At 36.1% G+C, this 23,350-nt stretch overlaps 4 protein-coding genes across 5 annotated transcripts; 1 reads left to right on the plus strand and 3 right to left on the minus strand.

Annotated features, from left to right (window-relative positions):
- Window positions 1-678: 678 nt before the first annotated feature.
- On the plus strand, window positions 679-3,632 carry LOC122317458 (dihydrolipoyl dehydrogenase 1, mitochondrial). Its single transcript, XM_043134569.1, has 2 exons — window positions 679-1,132; window positions 2,072-3,632. The coding sequence occupies exons 1-2, from the start codon at window positions 851-853 to the stop codon at window positions 3,320-3,322; spliced, it is 1,533 nt and encodes a 510-aa protein (XP_042990503.1). The 5' UTR covers window positions 679-850; the 3' UTR covers window positions 3,323-3,632.
- A 743-nt stretch (window positions 3,633-4,375) lies between these two features.
- LOC122317467 (craniofacial development protein 1) lies at window positions 4,376-7,882 on the minus strand. 2 transcript variants are annotated; one of them, XM_043134584.1, is made up of 5 exons: window positions 7,749-7,882; window positions 6,473-6,562; window positions 6,268-6,389; window positions 5,674-5,859; window positions 4,376-5,205 (listed from the first exon to the last, which is right to left on the minus strand). In XM_043134584.1, the coding sequence occupies exons 1-5, from the start codon at window positions 7,783-7,785 to the stop codon at window positions 4,840-4,842; spliced, it is 801 nt and encodes a 266-aa protein (XP_042990518.1). In that variant the 5' UTR covers window positions 7,786-7,882; the 3' UTR covers window positions 4,376-4,839. The 2 variants fall into 2 exon arrangements, with proteins under 2 accessions (XP_042990518.1, XP_042990511.1); XM_043134577.1 differs by having other exon boundaries at window positions 6,268-6,392; window positions 7,749-7,879.
- Window positions 7,883-9,897: 2,015 nt separating this feature from the next.
- LOC122317475 (stress-response A/B barrel domain-containing protein HS1-like) lies at window positions 9,898-11,675 on the minus strand. Its single transcript, XM_043134591.1, has 3 exons — window positions 11,284-11,675; window positions 10,085-10,311; window positions 9,898-10,040 (listed from the first exon to the last, which is right to left on the minus strand). Exons 1-2 carry the CDS (start codon window positions 11,421-11,423, stop codon window positions 10,122-10,124), a joined length of 330 nt encoding a protein of 109 aa, XP_042990525.1. The 5' UTR covers window positions 11,424-11,675; the 3' UTR covers window positions 9,898-10,040; window positions 10,085-10,121.
- A 1,616-nt stretch (window positions 11,676-13,291) lies between these two features.
- LOC122302547 (galactinol synthase 2-like) lies at window positions 13,292-15,143 on the minus strand. The gene is made up of 4 exons (XM_043113855.1): window positions 14,731-15,143; window positions 14,275-14,595; window positions 13,881-14,018; window positions 13,292-13,768 (listed from the first exon to the last, which is right to left on the minus strand). Exons 1-4 carry the CDS (start codon window positions 15,052-15,054, stop codon window positions 13,541-13,543), a joined length of 1,011 nt encoding a protein of 336 aa, XP_042969789.1. The 5' UTR covers window positions 15,055-15,143; the 3' UTR covers window positions 13,292-13,540.
- Window positions 15,144-23,350: the final 8,207 nt, after the last annotated feature.

The raw sequence follows: 23,350 nt of genomic DNA on the forward strand, positions 1-23,350 counted from the left end.
GTTGGGCAATCCTCATGAGTGGGATATTTATCAACGCTTCGGATTAGAATCTCTTCTGTGCTATTTTTTTCAGTCAGCGACCCAGATGGAATGCCATTTTTTCACGATTCTCATTCGCTGTAAAGTCAAAAATAGCAAGCGACTGCTCAACATTAGTGTGAACTAATTATCATTTACTTAAAACTTTTCATATATTTATGCAATACGTCTTCAAATAAGGAAGATTACTTATTATACGTACCATAAATATAATACATACATGCAAATATACTATCACTATGCCACAGATTAAAAGAAAAATAATAATTTTTTTCTTTATTTTAAATAAAATAGACTTACGTTTAAATGCTAATTAGTTATAAATCAGTATGTAAAAATACTATTTATCATTAAAAAAAATTTAAAAATACTAATATTTTCTATCAGTATCTAATATAATAGATTTCTATATCAAAGAGAATCATATATTAAAAATTTTATGTGTAATTACTTTTACGTACTTCTTATTCTTTGTTATATTATTCTTTTTAATATAAAATAAATATTTTATATATTAAATTATGATTTGTATAAATTCTCAGATAAAGATCATGCGGAGTGGTATTTATTCTGTTAAAACTGGGTTTTAGAATACCTATTTCTTTTAAGAAAAAAAAACCGATAAATAATATTAATAATTCGTCGTCCCACAGCCGAAGTAGCCAGCCAGAGCCTTTGTATTTGGAAGACCCAACAAAGCAAAAGCAGAGCAGACCATTCCATATTATACCAAACCCACACCACCAGGCTTCTTGACCGAAAGCTCTCTGTGAGAGTGAGAAAGAGAGAGAGGGATTAAAAGGAGGAGAAGATGGCTCTGGCAAGCTTTGCGAGACGGAGGGCGTACTTACTCTCGAGGAACCTCTCGAATTCCACCTCCGATGTGTTCAAGTACTCCCACTCCCTCACTGCCTTCTCCCGAGGATTTGCGTCCTCGGGATCTGATGATAACGACGTCGTCGTTATCGGAGGTGGGCCTGGTGGCTACGTCGCCGCCATCAAAGCCGCCCAGCTTGGCCTCAAGACCACCTGTATTGAGAAGCGTGGGACTCTCGGCGGCACATGCCTCAACGTCGGCTGCATCCCCTCCAAGGTAGGGTTTTTCTTGCTTATTTTCTATTCTTTTTATGTTTTACAATCCTTTCCTTTTGTAATATCTTTTAACTGCTTCTTTCCCCTAGCCCTTCCCTTTTTCTTTTTCTTTTTCAATTTTATGTATGACGATTGTGTTGTTCGGTTGAATTTAGTGTTTCTGAGATGATGTGGCATCAATATATCTATGTAACCTGAAAACTATAAAAAATTTAGTGTAATCACATCGACTGTAATTACTTACAAAAATGAAATTAGATAAACCATAATTTATCCTACATTTCTTTGTGCCCTTGTTTTAGTGGATACACTAAATGATATAGGATATGATGTTTTTGGAAATAGCATCTAAATATATTGATTTCCGATTGGAGTCGTTTGGCATTGAAAGTGCTGCAATTTGTAAGCCCCAAAAAACTCCAAAAGGAGGTTCTTCATGGCTTGGGAGAGGCTGTTTTTATATGGTGTAACTTCTTTCACATATTAAACAAGTCGTTCTCACTTCCGTTTTCAAGTCCTCTGTTGGTTTTCTAAAAATGGATAACCTGCCTGTGCAATCAAGTCCACTATTCAATTAATTTTACTAAGCGTGCTGTTGAGTGGTCGATATTGTGTTGGACACTCTTTACGTTTGCAAGTGTCCAATATAGTGAGAGAGTTTGGTGTCAGAACTTTGCTCAAATAAGGTGTTCCCGCAAGATTCATGGTGGTCTAGTTGAATTAATCACACTACTAATTTGTTCCCTGGAAATTGGATTGCTAAGGTTGCTTATTGTACAGTAGGCAGGTCTCTATTCATATTATCTAGGTTACTTATTGCCCAGTAAGGTTTGTTTTTACCTATAAAAAGAATTGACCAGTAGGGAGTTCTTTATTCATCTCTTCCGGGTAAATAAAACCTTTCTTTATCCATCCTCCTATTTTATTTTCTTCTTTTCAGGCTCTTCTGCATTCCTCCCACATGTATCATGAAGCCACGCATGCATTTGCCAACCATGGAGTGAAGTTTTCTTCTGTTGAGGTTGATTTACCTGCCATGATGGCCCAGAAAGATAAAGCTGTGGCTAATCTTACTCGAGGTATTGAAGGCTTGTTCAAGAAGAACAAGGTGAACTATGTCAAAGGTTATGGCAAGTTCATTTCCCCCTCTGAAATTTCTGTGGATACCCCTGATGGTGGTACCGCCATTGTTAAAGGCAAGAATATCATAGTTGCTACTGGTTCTGATGTCAAATCTTTACCTGGCATCACCATTGATGAGAAGAGAATTGTATCATCAACGGGCGCTTTAGCTTTGTCTGCAATCCCAAGGAAACTTGTAGTCATTGGAGCAGGCTACATCGGCCTAGAGATGGGTTCAGTCTGGGGCCGTATTGGATCAGAGATAACTGTTGTTGAGTTTGCCCCAGATATTGTCCCAACTTTGGATGGGGAAATTCGTAAGCAATTTCAGCGTTCCCTTGAGAAGCAAGGGATGAAATTCATGCTCAAGACTAAGGTGGTAGGAGTTGATACTTCTGAAAATGGTGTGAAGCTGACCCTTGAACCAGCTGCAGGTGGTGAACAGACCACACTTGAAGCTGATGTTGTTCTCGTCTCTGCTGGCAGAACTCCATTCACAGCTGGACTTGGACTGGACAAAATAGGTGTGGAAACAGATAAGATTGGACGGATTTTAGTCAATGAAAGATTTGCTTCAAATGTGCCAGGTGTTTTTGCAATTGGTGATGTAATTCCTGGACCAATGTTAGCCCACAAGGCAGAAGAAGATGGGGTTGCTTGTGTAGAGTTTATAGCTGGTAAGGTAGGTCATGTGGATTATGACAAGGTCCCTGGGGTTGTCTACACTCATCCTGAGGTTGCTTCTGTTGGAAAGACCGAGGAGCAGGTGAAGGCACTTGGTGTTAATTACCGTGTTGGAAAGTTCCCTTTCATGGCGAATAGCAGGGCCAAAGCAATTGATGATGCAGAGGGGTTGGTCAAGATACTGGCTGAAAAGGAGACTGACAAGATATTGGGAGTCCATATTATGGCACCCAATGCAGGTGAGCTCATTCATGAGGCAGCGATAGCCTTGCAGTATGATGCATCAAGCGAGGATATAGCGCGTGTTTGCCATGCACATCCAACAATGAGCGAGGCATTGAAGGAAGCTGCCATGGCCACTTATGACAAGCCCATTCACATTTAGAAAGTTGTTTATTGTTTTTCTTTTATTTTTTGTTTCAAAGATTTTGGAATGACTGTGAAGACTTTCCATTTTCTGAATCTTCTGCTCGTGGAAGTAGATGAAGTCTCTGAAATAGAAATGTGCTGCTATTTCTCATTGTTACCATGACAAGAATAATTTTGTGTTATAATAACAACATGAGAGGGGTTTGTTGAACCAGTTGGTGTCATAAGAATCTATGCCTGCGGTTATTGCAGGCTTTTTGGATGTGACTTTATTTTGTCTAATTGTTGTATTCCTGTATAAATGCATACATTGATGTATCTGTAAATTATCTTTCTTTTCCATAGGTGCACGCCCGGACAACTTGCCTGGAATTTCCTTTTTCTTATTCATTCAATAAACAGATAAGTATTAGAATCAAAGTGCTGTTTATTTTTATCTGATGTGAATCTTTTCGTTTATGTGCCCTTTATCCCTTTGGTAAATCTTTTTCTTAAAACTTTTCTGTATACTACCCACAGGCTTCTATCCATCCATCAAACTATTCTGTCAAAATGTGTGAGAAAAGAATGTGGGGAGATGGGAGTTCTATTTTTATACCGATCTAGAAGTAGTTACAATTCTAGAAACTCCACTTCTTACTCTGTTTCTGTCAAAAAAAAAAAAAAAAATGATAATCGAGGGTTGTTTCTACATTTTACCTCAATTCTTTTGATAGGAAGCAGGGCATTGGATCCCTAATTGCTTGCTTTTTTTTGTCAACTTGATTGCTTCGGCTTTCAGATTTTTTCCATGACCGTCACTGACGGGTCTCACTGATGACCCATCAGTACTAATCTTTGGCGTCCTTCCATGTCACTTTATAATGTATTTCTATAATGCACCCTTCTCATATAACATGATGCTTATTGCAATCTACGCCTTCGACCCTCAAAAATACCGATTTACCCATTGCACATTTTACCACTATTGAACAACGCTCGCAGCGGAACGGAAAATGGTAAAATCTAAATCAGAGTTGTATTCCAATGCCGGAAAAACACCAAAGAAAAAAGAAAGAATTCTGAGGGGTTAGGAGAAGGAAACAGCACTTCGGTCTCTGTTTCATAAAGTGGCACTGCAACTGCATGCTCCAATGTCTTTAAAACAAGAGACCTATAACCCACCAAATAAAACTTAAATAGGAGGACAAATCTAAATATTTTTTTAAGTACTAATAAGAGGAAAAATATATTTTGCTGATTTACAATAAAGCCTATTCAGTCCTCAGAAAGAACATGTAACAGGAAATTCCCATTCCTGTTAGGGTATCTAAAACCTACACAATTTGCCGAAATGCATCACATCTCCACCAACAATATTAGAGGCCTTCTTTCCTCTTCAACAATATCGACGGTCTTCTTCCCTCATTGAACAAGGCCGCCAGGAAAATTATCAGGCTATCAGCAACTCCCCCCCTCTTCTTATCTTTGTAATCTCTAGGGTGAAATTGCACAAACTCATCAAGAGGGGAGAAACTCAAGAGAGTCATCCAGTCATAGGTCCTCTCGCATATCTGGCTTCCTCCTGGCCTGCAAAGCTAACCGTGCATCTCTCTCCCGCTCAAACTCCCGGTAATCTGTTCGCTGCAAAAAGGATACCTTTTCCAAATACTGGTTTGAGCTCTTTTTGTAAGCGTCCAACTCATCTTCCAAGCCTCTGTTTTCTTCCTTGAACTCCCCCCAATCCTGTTTTGTCTTGTCAAGCACACTGAGCTTTTGTTTCTTCTTGATTTGTTCAAGCACTGCATCAACAGCAGAAGGTGCAGGACCTTTGGCTTTTTCAGAAGCTTCCTTTGAATCAGCATCAACAAGCTTTTTAACTTCAATTTCTTGGCCGGCAAAGTCCCGAACCTCGGTGATCTATAGAAGGAGATAAATGAGCAAACATATAACTAACGATTGACCATAAACAAAATGGGGGTATTCACCAATGTAACCACCAAAACACATGAAAGAATTTCCCATACTTTCCAGCAATCTATGCCCATGAAAATTGATCTAAATGCACAGGCAGTCTTGGCATAATTTCCAGTGTTTTCAAGCTAATTAGCAGAAGGCCAGAACTGATAGTTAATGTGTTAAAGTCTATTTGCTAATTATTTAAACAAAACTACTTATAAAAAAAATTATTTAAAAAAAAAACTGGTTCTCAAAGAAATTAGGAACTGGACTATAAAGCAAAAGCCACCTTAACATTATCAAAACAAACCATGCCCATTTGTAGCCACAGTGATTTCACGACTATGACACCAATAGGAAATACCAGAACATGAATAAATATCAGAGTGGGACAATTAAAAAGGAGGTACTAATCAAAGAAGTGCTTACCTCAACTTTCCCCCAGCCAGCTGCAGTAGCTGTAGCATCCCTAACAGCTGAAAGAGCAGCAGCAGCAGCAGCAAGCCTCTTGGCCTCATCACTCGTGCTGTCCTGCAGGACACTAGGTTCCTTATGTGATAAAACTTTTCCGAGGGATCCTGTATTTGGTGCCAGTCCCAGATATGCCATCCAATTCTATGAAATAAAAACCAAGCAAAAATAAATAAACAGATGATATCTAGGCAGCTATTGGACAAGTAATTCCATTATTGAAAATACTCTCTACGACAGTTCCATTATAGAGGGCATAAAGATACTCTTACAACTATTTTACAACTCATTTATAACCAACCAATGTAATAGTGCCACTCCATTAAAAATACTATGGTTTTTTTGTTTGAATTGATTTTTTTGATACATTTAGGGAATGGGGGTTTCGAACTCCAAACCTCCATTTTGGAGGCTGGGAATTATGCCAATCAGGCCACAGCCCTTTGGCGGTTTTTTTGTTTGAATTTCAAACTTAACATAACTACCCTCCAATTAAAAGCGAGTTGTAAAAAGAGTTGTATACCATTACTCCTAAAAGAATAAAATCCGCACCTTGGCTGAATTCTTTGTTTTCTTACTCTCAGATGAACTACGCTTGTTTGGAAAACTTTTGAGTGTCTTAGTAGGTACGCCTTTATTCATCTGTTCCCACATAGCATCTACCCGAGCTTTAACTTCTAGCATTATGAAATGAATACATTGCTTTGTTAAGAATGGCCCTTTACTTCCTGAAGAATACAAAATCATAAATACCCACCATTTTCTTCAGGTTTTGTCTCGGATTTTGAAGTGGGATCAGTTGCTTTAGCAGATTCATTTGATAAACCATCCTTTTCATTTGGAGTACCTGAAAAGCAAAATACAATTGGTTATGACAGGAAACAAATAACAACCATAATGTGCGAGATTGGACTCCTGAATTAATTATTCAGATCATAAAACTCCTATGAAATGAAGATTTTGGATAAGAATAAAATATGCCATTTCCTTTCTAAACATGCAAGATGACAGCAGGTCTAGCAAGGACAAGTACTCATTAGCAATTATTAATAAAAATATATCTAGTTGCTCTTGTATATGTCCCGTGTACGTGCACTATTATTGCCTATCCCTATTATCAATAAAATTTTGTTCAATTAACCACATTGTAGAGGAACAAAATGGCTAGAGACTGGAGTGTTCAATTATCTGTAGTTCCAGACAATCACAATTGATCAGTTAAGATTAATTGTAAGCAGATTCCAATTAATGTATAAACATTCACAAAAGCAAACAATCTAGGTTAAGACAATCACACTTGAATAGAACCTCAGAGAGAGAGAGAGAGAGAGAGATGGTGAATTGATTAGTCAAAGATGTGCCTGTACTAAACAGAAAAGTAACTAAGTTTCATTCCACTCTTAAAACGCCCTCATCTAATTTCCGTACTAAATTTTACGAGAAGACCATTAATCTTTTACAATACAGTAAAATAGCTAATATATAATAAGCTGCAGACACAAGAACGCAAACCCTGTATCAAGGATTCGAAAGCAGTTGTAAAACGGAGTTCTCATTAAGTAAAATCGTCCAATGAAATAGCAAAATCGACTTCTTTTGCCAAAAAGGAATACCAACAGTAGTATTCTACAATCGTATTCCGAAGCCATTGCAATTAATTCTCTCTAATATTTTCAGATTGGGTTAATATCCAGTAAAGGCGCAACTCTATAGCTCATGCAACTTTGGCTACCAAAAGATACAGGAAAAGAAAAAAATATATATTTCATCTCGAAGGCAACTCAAAATAAGTGCAATCACGAAAAGAAACCGAGTCTGAGTTGAGTCGCTAAAAGATTAAACCCGTCTAGTTTAAAATCTTTATGAACGCGATGTATGCATTTTACACGGGAAAAAAGGATCTCCTAATGTTCCAGGAAAACATACAGAGCCTGAAAAAAAATTATTGCATCTGGAGTTTCATAATGAGATATCAAAACCCAAAAATGAAAATATAAACTAAAAATATAAAAAAAATTAAAAGAAAAAGGAACCTGTTCCTGAGGTGTGGGATCCGTTCGTTGTAGCCATTAAAGAGCGAGTTCATGGAATGGAAGCAATCTCGCTGCTGATTTAAGGGATTTTGTTCTTACGCCGTCGGTTCAGAGTCCGTGATGGGCTATTCCGGGTCGGAGTGATCCGGTCTTTACTCAGTTAGGTTAGTTTTGGGCCTAGCCCAGCCTGGGCCTTGTATAAGTCCAGTTAAAGCGAAATTATAAGTATCAATAAAGTGAAATATTTGGTCAATAAAATTGAACTATTAAACTAATATAATTTAATATGGTATGTAAGATTATAAAATATTTTTTTATTATAAAATAGATATAACATACAACTTCACACATACTATTATGCAAGAAAGATGTTTGATTTACAAAATCAAATTTATAAAGTGATATGGTATGATATGATGCATCATATAATAAAGATTTTCTTTGCTATGAAGTAGATTTGATGTATCATATCAAACTACATTATTTTATAAGATTTTTTTTTTTTTTTATAGACAGCACTTTTCATAAATCAATCAAATAAAAGAAAATGGATTAGTTACACTTAGGGAAGATTTGAGGAGTAAGATGAGATAAAATTTTTGTGAATAATAATAAGATTGTTTGTTAATAGTAGTGAGATAGTTGTTTTATGGAGTTTTGAAAAATGAGAGAGAAAAAGTTGAATAAAAAATATTATAAGGTTAAAATATTGTAATAATACAGTTTTATAATATTATTTTTGTTTGAGAATTTAAAAAAGTTGGAATTATATTTTATTTTTTATTTGAAAGTTTGAAAATTTTGTAATGATTAGTTTTAAAAAGTTGTAATGATTAATTTAAAAATTTTATATTTGAATTATGTTTGAAAATAAAATAAGATTATATAAAAATTTTGCATCTCTTTCCATGCTCCAAACTTGCCCTTAAAGCTCGTTTGGATATTAAGAACATTTCATAATATTTATCAATAGTAGTAAAATGGTTTAAGTTAAAACTTTTTTAGGGTTTTGAAAAAGTAGAGAGAAAAAGTTTGATAAAATATTATAAAGTTAAAAAAAAAATTTAAATATTATTTTTATTTTAAAATTTGAAAAAGTTTGTATTGTTTTTTTATGTTTTGTTTGGAAGTTTTAAAAAATTATAATGATTTGGTAATTATTAGATAAAAAATTTGAATATTTGAAATTGAAAAATATTTTATTTTTAAATAATGTTTGAAAATGAAATATTTGAGAATATTTAAGAAAAATTGTCTTCCTAAACGGGCCCTTAAAAACTACAAATTATCACCTCTTTTTCAAAATGTTTTGCCTGAACTACAAAATGCTTAAATATGCATCCTACATTGCTCATATCTTCACCTTTTTTATGCTCAATTCTGCCAAAGAGGAACTATAAGAAACCAGACCATATGGTGCTGAACCATATCAAAGACCTTTTTACGGGCGAGGGAAAACATTGTAGGAATGGCAACGCTCTTCTCTTGGGTTTTATTTTTTAATTTTATTTGAAAAATGTTATTCTTCGTCCTAAATTTAATTGTTCTCAGTCACACTTGTTGGTTAACACATTTTAAGTTACTGTCCATTTACATATAGACATTGAAAACCATTTATATATTATATCAACAAATGTGACTGAAAATGAAAAAATGTAGGATGCATTGACAGGGAAAAGCTTCTTTGAATGCATATCAAAGAAATTCTTTCCATGGTGGGTGGCCATTGGAAACTGCACATTAGAGTCTAGACAAGTGCAGAAGCATGGCCTAACGTGGGACTTTTGTTGCTTGCTAAGAGATTGCAGTAGCTCCAAAAAAACTTTTTATAAAAAGTATAATATATATATTTTTTTATAGGTAAAAGTATAATATATACGAGACTTGCAACCTCGTTTTGGCCTGAATTGGTTATGGATGGATTATCAAAACAGAGTAGACCTCTCGCATATGTCGCAATCCAAGATTCTCAACACTTGTGATTCCTTCAATCTTAATAACGCAGCATCAGCTTCGCCAACCATAAATTGTTTGTGGGCAATGACTCCATCTCAAAAGCTGGATGGGCATTCAATCACATTGGTGAAACATATTCAGCCTTCGCAGGCTTCCCAATAGACAAATGATTGGGCTCAAAACAAAGTTCAGGTATCAGCAAAGAGTACAGATTTATATTTTATTTCAAACAATATCAATCACCATGGCATAACTAAAATACGGCACAGAAGAGTTCATCAACATCAGTTTCGCATAGCATGTGAGTTCTTCAAATGTCATCAATCCATGAGATGGACCTAATTTTACACCTTATGCATAACAAAGCTCCACTGAAAAGGCAGCATAATAGGATCAAAGATGAATTGCCTTTTTTATTCACATTTGAACGGTTGTGGGTTTGTAGTCGAATACAAGGACTTTATCCAACATGGGAAGGAACAAATTTGCAAATTCAACACGGGCAGGATGAGCTAAATACTCAGCAATACCTTCTGTACTCTCGAAAGTAGACTCAAAAGCATGAGTGAAGCCTTGATGCAGGCTTTCAATGCTCACATCCCCGCCCCTGTTAGATAAGAAACAAAAAAATGAAGGACAAATTTAGGACTTCCCTATCGATCGATTGACGATTTTTGACAGATTATATGCAGTGATCCAGGAAAAGCACTAGCCACTCCAGAATGACTAATCAATTTAAAACTTCTTTAGAATCACTTATAAAGCTTAGTTTCATCTAGTAACGAGGAGATATTTATTATTTATCACCTTATAATCTACTCATTATGTTCGTATTCTCAATGTGGGACTGGAATCTGGATGTCTCAAGACTCAAATAGAAATCAGGATTCAATTACAACAAGGAGAGAACAGTGGGGGAAATCTGGGATTTTTTTCCTTTTTCTTTGGTTCAATGGTTTTCGGCTACTTTTGAGAAATGATATATATACAACATATTTCACAACAATTTACACAACAAAGTTTAAAAGGAGGGGTATTTTTGTAAACTACCGTATAAAATTAACATCACTTTACAAAAATACCATTTTACAACGTGTTGCGTAAATTGTTGTGAAATATGTTGGGTATATATCATTTCTCCTTTTATATACCCCTGTGCACATGGGCTTTGCCGGGTTGCATTCGATCAATAAAGTTTATTACTTTTATATATAAAAATAAATAAATAAATAAAAAATTAATAATAATCAGGGTTCAAAAGCTCTATGTGCCATCATTAATATGCCCAAATCACCTTCCCACGTCAAATTGCGTTCTTCGTATAGTCTAGGACCATAAAATCCAGAAAATGGTTTCACTGGAAACAATAAAAGAATCATCTTTGTAAGATTATGTAACACATTATCTAATCGGGTAAAATCTCTTATCAAACTCCCATCTAACTTTTACTTGAAAAATTAAACACAAGTAGAAAACAGACATGGGATCCAGATCCAAACCAGAACAAATGAAGAAAACTGTATTTTTTTTCCCCTGTAGTTGGAAATGCTACATCTGAAAGAACATTGAGAGAATTTACCAGTGGAAGGACTTCATTGGTTCGACGAGATTGACGAGGTTGGCATAACCCTCGATGAGTTTATCGATCTCGTCCTGTGGCGTTTCATCTTTGAACCTTGCTAATAGAATGTGTTTCACCAATCCCTCCGCTTCCCCCATCTCTCAGACCGACTCTTTTCGGATCCGCACTTTTCTCCTCTTGGAAGTTATATTAGACAGAAATGCTACAGAGAAAGTTGGCGCAGGAATTGCGCACACCTCCGCTGCCTATTTTTTACGTTTCCTTTCGTGCGCAATTCCTGCACCAAAACACCTGCATCAATCATTTTTCTATATTAAAAGAGTCTGTTTGCACTTGATCTGATTGTTGGGACTTGTGCCAGCTCTTCTGGTGACGATGTGAGGTCGTGGGAGAAGCATCCATTCGAAAAGAAAATTTGTATTTATTGTTTTTACGGACCGCTCATTATTTTTTTTTAGTTTTTTAAATTATTAAGTGATATATAGGTAATGAATAAAAGAATTTAATTAATTTTTTTAAAAATATATATATATATATATATATATATATATGATATATGAAGACGATGATTATAAAAGCTCATTCGAAAATCACATACGAGCATGCGACCGAAAAAATAAAAAAAAAAATATAGTTGCAAGCACAATTGTATATTAATCTGTGCATTAATATGATGTGATTAATCAAAAAGTAAATTTTATTAAAAATAGTGTTAATTTAAATTTTAAATATAAATAAATCAATATTAGTATACAGATTAGTGTACGACTGTATTTGTATATAACAAAACTCAACCAAAAATCCCTTATTGCAGTTCTAAACATGTATATTGATGGACCCATGGCATTGAGGCTTGGTGGCCTTTGTGGGCTCAGCTCTGTTGGTTGTGATGGCCATTTCTTTTATTTTCAAGTTAAGCTCGAGTGAGGCCGTGGCCAATATACAATTGTTAGAATTGTAACAATTGTTGAATTGTTTTTATTTTACAATCTTGTTAAAATAGCTCTGGCCCATTAGTAAGTGAGAAGAATAACAATATATATAGTAAAAGGAGGGATTAAGTTAGGGATCTTCCATTAGGCAACTTTGGTAATTAATTGCCTAAGACCCCCAGTGGAAGAGAGACTCTAAAATAGAGTTTAAGTATAATTTTAAAAAAAATATATATATATATATATCCTATTAAAAATATCAACCAACTCAATGAGAGCATATAAAAAATATTAAATAGATTTTATGTCATTGTTAGTTTTAAAAGTATTTCACGTAATAATTATTTTAGATAGTCTCGTTCTAAGAATATATTTATCTTTTGTAATTATTAGTTTAATATATAATGTGAATATTATAAATAACAAAATCTAATTTTTAAGTATTTTTTTTTCCAAATGTACGTGTAGGTTGTTTATAGAACTTTATTGACAATAATGATGATAATTACTTCCAATTTTCTCAATAAACGTACTTAATTTCTCATGATAATTAAGTAAGAAATGTAAGTTCATATTCGATTTTCTGATCAATAATGGCTGACAAAAACGTTAATTCTCATCGACTGTCTTACAATGCATTGTATATGCATTATAAATATAATTAATTCATTCTCATGATTAAAAAATAATTAATTAATTTCATTTTCTTTCCCAAGGGATCAACAACTTCAAAATGGAAAATTTCAATCAAAGATATCTCATTCTAATTGTTTTCGGAGAATTATAATTAATAACGCGCGATCACTTTCCTAATCATACCTTTAAATTTGGACTCTATTAATTGGTTAATATATAAGAATATCGATTGCAATTAATCCTAAGATCTTAATTCCATGATTTACTGCATACGGATTGCATGAATATTGGCATCATATGTTCATTAATTTCACCTATAAGGAGTACGTGCTGCGAAATTGATTGCAATCCTTTCAAAGTGAAATAAATTAATGAAATACTATAATATAATATTATAGTCCATAAAAGGTACTTATACGTAGCTGACAATTAAGGCGTTGTTAATACGAAATAATAAGCACAGCCTTTAATTTATTATATCATGTATGGCATTAGGCATGCAATTACAATAATACGTACTACTGTACGTACGTAGCTTAATTAGTTAATTACTACGTACCCTACTGTAGTACTACTACTTGTCATTAATTAATTAATACATAGCTCATGCACGCCGCGCGCATGCATGCGTGCTGTGTTTATGTAGCGACGACGATAGTACATGATTAACGTCTAAATATAATTAATTAAGCAGCGGACGGAACATTCCCATGTCCAACCGCAGGCTGACTATCGGCCTGATGATCTGATAGAGCCTGGATGACTCGCTCATTCTCAGCTGCTAAGTTGGACAAAGCATTTTTGTAATCTAAAGTCTCGTCCTCGTAAATATCCCACCATTTCTTCACCAGCATCTTTATGTCTTCCCTCTCCATGTTTTCTTCTTTCCCTGTGTACCTCCAAGGCTTCGCTCCCTTAATTTACCATAAAAATGCATGGATACAAAGAAAAAAGATTATTAACACCATCGAAATAAAAGCAATATCTAAATAAATATTAATATCTTTAAAGACACTATAAACGTACCGCAGCACAATAGTGGACGACCTTTACTTTGTCAATTATGTCCAACTTTTCGGGGTGACGCCACAGCATGGCTGAAACAAGGTTGTATGTGGGAGGAATAGGCTCAAATATATCCCTGAAGTACACGTTCAGGAAGTCCTGCACCACATTATAACCCAAAAAGTATGATTTCATCTCTATGACTAGGAGAGGGAATTAAAGTTTTTTTAGAGAAACAAATTAATAAAATATTAGTTTCATTCCTCATCATGACCGTACCGAGGAACATAAAACAGAACAAGTGCACAGGTACGAAATATAGGAATTAAGAATATGTACGTACGTTTTCCCGAAAATGAAAACAAGATTATATAGTGCAAGCTAGTCAACCCACCCCTGAATTAATTAAGTTTACCTGCTCTGCAAATGAAGTGGGAGGGGTGGCTTTGACAGTGTCCAAGAGATCTCGGTAAGTTGAAAGGTTAGGCTCATAGACGAACATGCCGGCATTGAAGTAGCGAGGAGGAGGCGAGCCCAACTCAGCAGGCCACTGCACCTTTTCAGGGCATTGCTGACAGTACCCAATCTGATACTGAGGAGAACTGCTCCATGTCTTCTCACAGAAGCAGTCCATCACAGCATAAAACTGGCCATCCGGCAACTCAAAGAGGTGATCAATATTATCAAACACTTGTATATCACCGTCCAGGTAGATCATCTTCTCATACTCCACAAACTACGAACAAGTCATGATCAAAATATTTCAGTTCCGTAATTAATAACACTAACTTTTTATTGCCAATAAAAAGCGTCTTTAAGTGGCAAAGATTAATATAAACAAAGGTGATGAAAGGGCCGAGCAAAAGATTACCTCCCAAATACGAAGTTTAGAGTAGTTGATGACATAGTAAGCCATAGAATATGCAGTCTGGTTACCATCGGGAGGGTTCAGGGGCTCGATCTCCCGTACAATACATCCCTGAGAATGAAGAATCTCACGGTGCTCGGCAGGCACGTCGGGCAAAATGGCCACCACAAGAGGGTAGGCTGATTTAGCCTTCCGAAGACCTTTGGCCAAACCAACCACCCCTTTCACGTAGTCTCCATTGCCAGCCAAGAACGTCACGTATGCCCTCCTTGCTACAGCCATATCATTATTATTATTCAAAGGCTCGGTTGTTGCTTGAGGCGCCATCCTCTCTTGGTTTCAGGGAAGTTGAAAGAGAGATCAAAGAAGTACTGGGTATTGGTCGTTCGAAGATGTTGTGAAGATAATTGGTGTGTGGCTATATATATATATATATATAAATACGCATTCAATGGTGTCGAGAATGTAATGAATATTACTAGGTACTGCTGAAGATCATTATGATTCTTATTTCGAAATCTGCACTTGGCATGCTGTGATTAGATTGCAGAATGTGACTCATTTTTTTGGAAGTGATTCAACGGATATGATTTGGGCCATGCATGCTTTAATTATTAAGATCATCGAAGTCGGTCGTCTCGATTGGTAAGTTATAAAGGAAAAGAAGAATATTATTAGAAGTTACAAATAAAGAAAAAGGAACTGGTTTTTTGGAAGTACATACCATAGCTACGTGCACAAAACGGCAAGTAAATATCTATATATAATTACTCCATGCTAAATATCGTTGCGCACATATTCACCTTCCTTTTTCTTGCTCTCTTGGTCAGAGAATATTATATGTATCGACGTTGATAGAAAAAATTTAAAGATTCCGCACTCTAAGAGCACTCCCAATGAATTATGTAAATTTCATATTTTTGTAAAATTTAAAAAAAATAGTTCAAAATAGCCCTCCAATGAATTATGTATTTTATTTTTAATATACAGTTTACTACAGTATCTCCTTTACATTTATAGAACACTGCTCACTCATGTATAAATATTCAATTCATTTCTCTTTTTACATTTTACTCTTTATTTATTTCTTTATCTACTTTCTACTTTTTACTTTATTTGAAATGAATAAAATAAATTAAAAATTATAATATTTAAATGATATGAAGAAAAAATAAATAAGTTGATATATGGTATATTGTAAAGATTAATATGTAAAATAGAAAAAGTAAATTTTAATAATGTATTTTAAATGATAAAATGAAAAATCTATTGGGAGTGCTTTAACTATTTCACCCATAAATAAAATAAAATCTCCCTCATTCTTGAAATCGGAATCTAAAGTACCACATTAAGACTATTAATGTACGTACCGTACTGCGGATTCCATCTTTAATTACGTACTCTGAGGAAATCAATCTAAATCGTTTGAAATTTGAGCAAAATTACGCGTCGTTAATCTATACAGATTAACATACTCACAATTGAAGTACTACAGTGCATGGCTGCATGCAACAGCTTTGTTTCGTTCATTTAGTTTTGTAATTTTTATTACGGTTTTCCTTCGCTGTGTTCATCATCATTTGATGATCAGTACGTACGTGCATGTTCTCCTCCTATGGGTTCAAAGCTATATATTTTTCTTAGGTGACTACTACTCCTTTCACATGCATACGCTTCTGCATCTGTGGCACTTTCGGAGTCCTCCCGATCGACCGCAAGAGCGTCCGGACGGGCGGGAACTTGAGATTTTCGGGTAGTATTGATCATCATGATCCAGTCTTCATGTTCAGATTTGGACGTACGTTGTCATTTCATTTTCTCTGTGTTTGGCTTGATCCTATTCCTTAATATTGCTTGCGTTAATTTTCTATCACTACAAAAAAAAAAAAAAATGAATTTTTGTGATTGATATTTTGCAATCAAAAGAGTTATTTCTGACAGAAACGTACTCGTCGAAAATAATAATTTTAGTTGCAAAATATTGATCGCAAATATCTATTTTTCTTGTGATGCATTATGCTGTACTTGGGTTCCTTAATGAAATTAGAAAAAAAAAAAAACACGAGCTCCTAATTAGTCCTTAACCAAACGCCACAATGAAAAAAGACAAACAAATAACAGATTACTAATCACAAATACATCATCCCAAAAATAAATAACAAGAAGATAATTATTTTTGTGACTTTGAATTACTTTCCTACATCGATCCTAATTTAATAAATACCATGCATGATAACTTATGAAGTGTGGTTTTTAGTACTACCAAGATCTTGCAATTATATTAATTAGTCCATAATTAGAAGATTAATGTTTAATTCGAAAAATCTTACATTCCCTTTAACATGCTGCATCCACGTACGTTCTTATTAGGAACGTACGTTATATATGCTTGGAAATCTTATAGAATATTATTCTCGGGAGAAAGCCAACATGATCACCTTAAAAGAGGAAAGCTAGCTACTTGATCATGAAGTATTTCCTTTTATTGCAATTTATGAGTAAGTTCAAATTAAAGAGAATAACATATAGTCGGTGATTGGAGAATAAAATTTTTTTCACGGTATTTCCTTTTAAAATATCGTATGGATCTGAAACACATGGAGCCAGTTAATTAGCCACAAAATGATATTTATAAACAACTAAAAGTTGCTGCCACTAGTATATCATCAAGGATCGATCATTAATTACTAAAGATAATCTTAATTAATAATATACAATGAAATATTGGAATTCGGATCTTATATAATTAATTTACAAGACATATCTGTCAGTTACAGGACAATATGCGTGATTGTGTTGCATGTTGTTGATGATGACTAGTAGTATATACTCATGTTGCCGTGTGTCGTGTAGCAGTATACGTATTCGTGGCGTTACTACATATGTAAAAGCATGCATGGAGGTGACCATCTTTGTAATTGCGGGGTTAATTACGAACGAATGTCGTTTTCATTTATTCTTAGATGCCAACAGTGTTAAACACGCATATGCGACTCGTGAGATGCAAACATACTGCGACAACAAAATAGAATAGGATCTGCGGCACGAATGGTATAATTTTGTATTAACTTTATCATAAGGTGGAAAGGGGAAATACTAAAGTCGAAAATGATATTTGGCAAAAAAGAGAATCACATTCTACTTGGAGATTATGCATGCAATGCCTTTATCTTTTGCTTTGTTTCTTTCCCTGAGCACGCTGTACTCTTATTATCACAGCTCTATAATCAATGAGTAGTGATAGAGATTGAGGCTACACTCATGCATGATTATATTATTCATGAGTTTGATGTGGAGAAATTGTTCGTGCATTTCATCGCGTCCGTGTAAATGATAGCAATATTTTCACCCGCTCGATCGGGATCTGATATTTTTCTTCGGTGTTTGTTTTTTTCCTTGGTTTCAGTTAAGAACAAGATTAATGTTTAAAATGTTTTAGTGATTTTTGTCAAACATATGGACAGATATGAAGTTAGGATTAAAGTGATAGTTAAAGGACGATCGATCGACGGAAATTAAATATTCTAATTAACGTCATGATTCGGACGTTAATGCAGGAGATCATGATCTCCGGACTGATTCTCGATCCCTAATCGCCTTTAAATATGAGCGGGACAACCCCATAATTATCTAGATCCTATAACTTGCCCTACACTTTTAAAGAGTATATTCTTTCTGGCCGGCCATCTCCCGTTATATCTATCCATATGCTCCTTTGATCATCATGAGCACATGAAAATCTGAAAAGCTAAATTGAGTTAAAGATAATGCAGGGGCGATATATGATTAAAATTGAATGATAGATAGAGAGGGAAGTTGCATGCATGTGTTGCGCGCACTGTTCCGATCCATTCTGTAAAATGAGTGAAAACTGATTACCATGCATGAAATAGTACCGATTCAAGTGCGGATCGACGTCGAGATCGCGACGAGTGAGTCGATAATTTGCATTTATACATGATATATGTAATTTAAAATTCAATTACTTAATTGGAATCCATGATCGATGTATTTTTATTCTCCTAGCTAGCTAACTTTTATCAGCTTGTCTTTGTTGAAAGAGTTTACCATTTATCTATTGGAGCATACTGCTTTTAGGCCAGTTTCCGTATCAGAAGATCAAAGAGAGAACAATATTTCGAATATTCATTTCATTCATGGTACGGTACATAATCTCTCTGGATAGTTTATGTAGGTATGAGGTGATGCAAGTAATAACAAAAAGCAATATAAAGAGAATAATGTTTGTTACAACCGAATCAGTATACAAGGAAAAACACGAAAAATCTTGAAGCTTCTAAAGCTGCTGAGGTGGCTTTTGCTTCTTTTTGTTTTGCTGAGTGGCATCATCTCAACTTAGGCTAATATGCCCCCTCGAGTCAAGTGGGGTGTTAATCACACGAAAAGTGAACACATATGCAATTTGGTCTTTGCTGCTATAGAATTGAACTTGTAATGCTTTGGCACCCACTCTATCTCGCACAAAGTGAAAATCAATGTCCATATTCCTTGTGCAAGAGTGATACACAGGATTAAAAGTTAGGTATGTGGCTCCTAAATTATCACACCATAAAACAGGGGGCATTGAGAGAGAGAAACCGAGCTCTTTTATCAAGGTTTGCAACCAAATAAGTTTAGCATATGTATTGACCAATGATTTGTATTCAGCCTCAGTGCTGGAACGCGCAAGGTTGCTTCCTTGAACTTCATGAAATAGGATGATTGCCCAGAAAAATACAATCGCCTCCAGTAGATCTTCTGTCATCTGGGCATTCAAGTCAATCAGCATTAGAGTAGGCATGTAAGGCGAAGGAAGATTTTTTTTTTAGAGACAAAGACCATAATTGATGGTGGATTTTAAGTAGCGAAGAATTCGCTTGACTGCTGTTCAGTGAGAGAGTTTGGGTTCATGCATGAAATGACATACTTTATTGACAGCAAATGAGAGATCAGGTCGAGTTAGGGAGAGGTATTGTAAGCTGCCAACAATGCTTCTAAATAAAGTGACATTATCAAAAGATTGAGAGTCAAATTCTGAGAGCTTTGTCAACGCTGACATGGGTGAGGAGATAGGATTAGCACCACTCATACTAGTCTTTGTTAACAAATCATACATATATTTTCACTGGCTGATAAGGAGCCTATCCAAGACATACTCAAGTTCTAAACCAAGGAAATAAGACAAACTGCCTCGATGCTTAACTGGAAAATCTTGACTGAGTGATGTGATAAGATTGTCAACAACCAACGATGAAGAAGATGTAATTATCATATCATCAATATATATCAAGATAAACATGCAGATGATTGTCGTATGCATAATAAAAAGTGATGGATCAGCCTTTGACGCAGAAAAGCCATAGGTGACTAACCAAGAGCTCAGTGGCGAGAACCATGCTTAGGGAGCTTGCTTAAAGCCGTAAATGGCCTTGTTCAATTTACAAACAAAATGAGGCCTTAATGGATCTTCCACAAAACCTTGCGGTTGTTGCATAAAAATTATCTCAGAAAGCGGACCTTGAAGGAAAGCATTTTGTATGTCAATTTGTCTTAGGCACTAACCACAAGTAATGGCAATTGAGAGAACTAACCGAATAGTGGATGGCTTTAGCACTGGGCTAAAGGTTTCGATATGATCAATACTAATTTGTTGATGAAAGCCTTTAGCCACAAGCCTCAACTTCCACCATTCAATAGAGCCATCTAATCTCAATTTCATTTTAAACACCCACCTACAACTGATTAGGTTAGAAATAGAGGAAGGGGGAACTAAGGTCCAAGTGTTGATTTTGACAAGGGATTAATATTCTTGAGACATGTCTATTTTCCATTCAGGAAATTTGGAGGCAATAGTGAAAGAAAATGGCTCATCGAGAACCATTGTAGTGGAAACATAGCAATGCCGAGATGGATAGGGACAGTACCATCATTGAGAGTGCATGGTTGGGAAGAGTTGGTAAGGGACCGATTAATGATCAAAGATCTTGGAGGAATTAGAGTGGTGGAGTGATGAAGTGGTGGGGGAGGAGATGAATTAGAGTTAGAGTTAGGGATTTCAAGAGAAGACAAGGAAATGGAATTTAGGGAAGGAGAGGACAAAGACGTAAGTGGAGATGGAGAATAATAGGGCTAGAGTTGTGAAAGAGATAGATTATAGGATGGGCCAGGGGTGTGTATTGTGCTAGAGTGTGGGAGAGTATTGGGTAGACTAGCTGAGATAGGATTTTGGGCTGAGATTGACGGAGAGGGGTATAGGCCAAGGATGGAATTGGAGAAATGTGGAATGAGGGTAGTAGGAGAATTGGGCGGGGAAGAAACTGAATTGAGTTTCATGTAAGAAAAATTGGTCTCATTAAAAATGACATCACAGGAAATGTAGAGACGACTTTTATGGTAGTCAAGACATTTATATCATTTGTGAGATGGACTATAGCCAAGGAATAAATAAGAAGTGGACCGAAAACTTAACTTGTGACAGTTATTGTGATGACCCGCTTTTACGTGTATTTTCACTGAATGAGGATTTTTAATTTAATTAATATAGTAGTTCTTTTATTTTAAATTATTGTATTTTAAATTGGCTTTATTTTATTTGATGTAGTGTTTAATTTATTTTAGTCGTTTTATGTTTTTAAAATCGTTTTCGGTGGATCAGTTTTTTGTTTCCGGAAGTGAGGACTGGATCTCATTTCTTTCCCCTCGTCTTTTCTTTTTCTTTTCTTTTTTTTTTCTTTTTTTCTTTTTCCTTTTTCTTTATTTTTATTTCTTTTCTTCTTCTTCTTTTTTCCTTCTCCTCTCCCGCACGCCCAAACTGTTTCTTTTCCCTCTCCCCGTCGCCATCCGTTGACCAGCCCTAACCCACTGTCGTCCGGCTGCCGTGGTCGACACCACCCCTGCCGTTCGGTTCCCCTCCGGCCGGTGCACCACCCCACCGAATCTCAGTCCCATCCGAGCCGCCGTTAGCCTCCTACGCCCCATCTAAGCCGCACGGTTTTAAGTCGTTTCCGGCGCCGTCGCTCCACCTCCGGCCACCACCTCTTCACAGCTTCTTCCTCTACCTCTTGCCGTCCTAACCCACCCAATTTCGACCCCGATCCGTTGCCAGAGCAGCTCCCACGAGCTCAACTCCGTTCAGCCCCTTTTTCCGCTTCCACCACCGTTTCCACGGCCACCCACGGCCAGAACTCACTTCCTTTACCTTCATAAACATCTCAAGGTCATTCTCTATCAATTTCATGTCTTGGTTTGTCCCCGTTCGAAAGTGGGTAATTTACTACCCACGGCCACAGTGTAAAATACACTGTTACGTTATTTTTTTTCCATTGTTTGCAACGCCGCAAGCTTTCAAAAAATACCGTATAGCGCTGTAAGTATTTTTCAAACTCTACTTTTAGATTTAAATATATTATGCTCTTACAATAATTATTTATCTGCTGGTTAGTTGATTCCGGACTGAGTCCGAGGAATTCAGGGGTCGGATGGATTGAGGACGGAGTTGCTTGGTTTGTTTATTTGTGATTGGTTGGTTGTTTTGTGCCTTGAGGTTGCATTTACATGGTACATGCACGTGCATTGTATTTAATTAAGAAAAATCATGTTTTGTTGGCGTAAATGGATTTTCGGGTGCGTGTGTATCACGACCCCAAGCCGAGATGGGGTATTATCTCGGTGGAACTCCTCTGGTCACTCGAGAGCGTAATATACTGAATGACGTTCCCTGAGTTGTTGTTGGGTGACAACGGGAGCGGGCGGGATGGTAACGCTCTCGTACCGACTCCATGGCCCTTCGCTGGCGATGGCTAGAGGATGCTTGACTACGAACGCGCAGGGCGGGGAACTGGACATCGCGCGTTTAGGTGTCACACGCGTGATCGTTACCCGCGGTGTGTCACAGGAGATAGGGTGTGCGAATGACCCCTAGGGGAGGTCATTGTGCATTTGGATTAATTGGATATTGGATTGAGTTGGTTTTGGGCCAAATGAGACTTTTGGCGTAAGTTGGAAAGTAATACGTTTTTTGGGCCAAATGGGATTTTTGGCGTGTGGAAAAAATATGGTTTTATGGGTTATGTGCATTGGCATTCCATCATGCATATTGTTTGAGTTTTAATATGTATTTATCTAGTGGCGTTTGGATCTTACTTACCTGCGGTACCATTTTTGATACCGTAGATTTTGATGCAGAGGTCGAGGAGGAGGAGGAGGATGAGCCTGAGGATGCAGCTCTGCTGGAGTACTAAGTTGGAGTTATGCTTGGTAGATGGTTTTAAAATAATATTTGTAGTTTGTAATATTTTATTATGTATGAGTTGAACCGCTTTGTATTAAACTATAAAAATTCTAGTACTTAGTTTATGACTTTGCTATCTGCTGCGTGTTTCTTTGTGCACATTTGTCGCTTATCCACACACTTGACACTTGGCGATAGGGTGGTGACCCGTGATGTCACCATCCGGACGTCTCGATTTTCCCGTGTCCATACGTAGGAATTTTGGGGCGTCACAGTTATAAGGTCGAAGATAGGGCCAACATTCACACCCAAAAATTTTGAGAAAAGAATAATCAGGTGGTTTATGATAAATCATGAAATATGGGGACCAATTTTGTAAAATAGGGGTAGGAA

This window comes from Carya illinoinensis, chromosome 1, assembly GCF_018687715.1.
Source record: "Carya illinoinensis cultivar Pawnee chromosome 1, C.illinoinensisPawnee_v1, whole genome shotgun sequence".
Lineage (NCBI taxonomy): Eukaryota > Viridiplantae > Streptophyta > Magnoliopsida > Fagales > Juglandaceae > Carya > Carya illinoinensis.

What these genes read in the sequence shown, in the direction of transcription:
- LOC122317458 (XM_043134569.1), top strand. Translation starts at nt 851, where the DNA reads ATGGCTCTGGCAAGCTTTGCGAGACGGAGGGCGTACTTACTCTCGAGG. An exon ending in TCGGCTGCATCCCCTCCAAG is followed by an intron (nt 1,133 to 2,071) that starts GTAGGGTTTTTC and finishes TCTTCTTTTCAG; the next exon opens with GCTCTTCTGCATTCCTCCCA.
- LOC122317467 (XM_043134577.1), bottom strand. Translation starts at nt 7,785, where the DNA reads ATGGCTACAACGAACGGATCCCACACCTCAGGAACAG. An exon ending in GACAAAACCTGAAGAAAATG is followed by an intron (nt 6,393 to 6,472) that starts GTGGGTATTTAT and finishes TCATAATGCTAG; the next exon opens with AAGTTAAAGCTCGGGTAGAT. An exon ending in AAACAAAGAATTCAGCCAAG is followed by an intron (nt 5,860 to 6,267) that starts GTGCGGATTTTA and finishes TTTATTTCATAG; the next exon opens with AATTGGATGGCATATCTGGG.
- LOC122317475 (XM_043134591.1), bottom strand. Translation starts at nt 11,423, where the DNA reads ATGGGGGAAGCGGAGGGATTGGTGAAACACATTCTATTAGCAAGGTTC. An exon ending in CCAATGAAGTCCTTCCACTG is followed by an intron (nt 10,312 to 11,283) that starts GTAAATTCTCTC and finishes CTTATCTAACAG; the next exon opens with GGGCGGGGATGTGAGCATTG.
- LOC122302547 (XM_043113855.1), bottom strand. Translation starts at nt 15,054, where the DNA reads ATGGCGCCTCAAGCAACAACCGAGCCTTTGAATAATAATAATGATATG. An exon ending in CTAAACTTCGTATTTGGGAG is followed by an intron (nt 14,596 to 14,730) that starts GTAATCTTTTGC and finishes ACTTGTTCGTAG; the next exon opens with TTTGTGGAGTATGAGAAGAT. An exon ending in CCACTTCATTTGCAGAGCAG is followed by an intron (nt 14,019 to 14,274) that starts GTAAACTTAATT and finishes AATGTGGTGCAG; the next exon opens with GACTTCCTGAACGTGTACTT.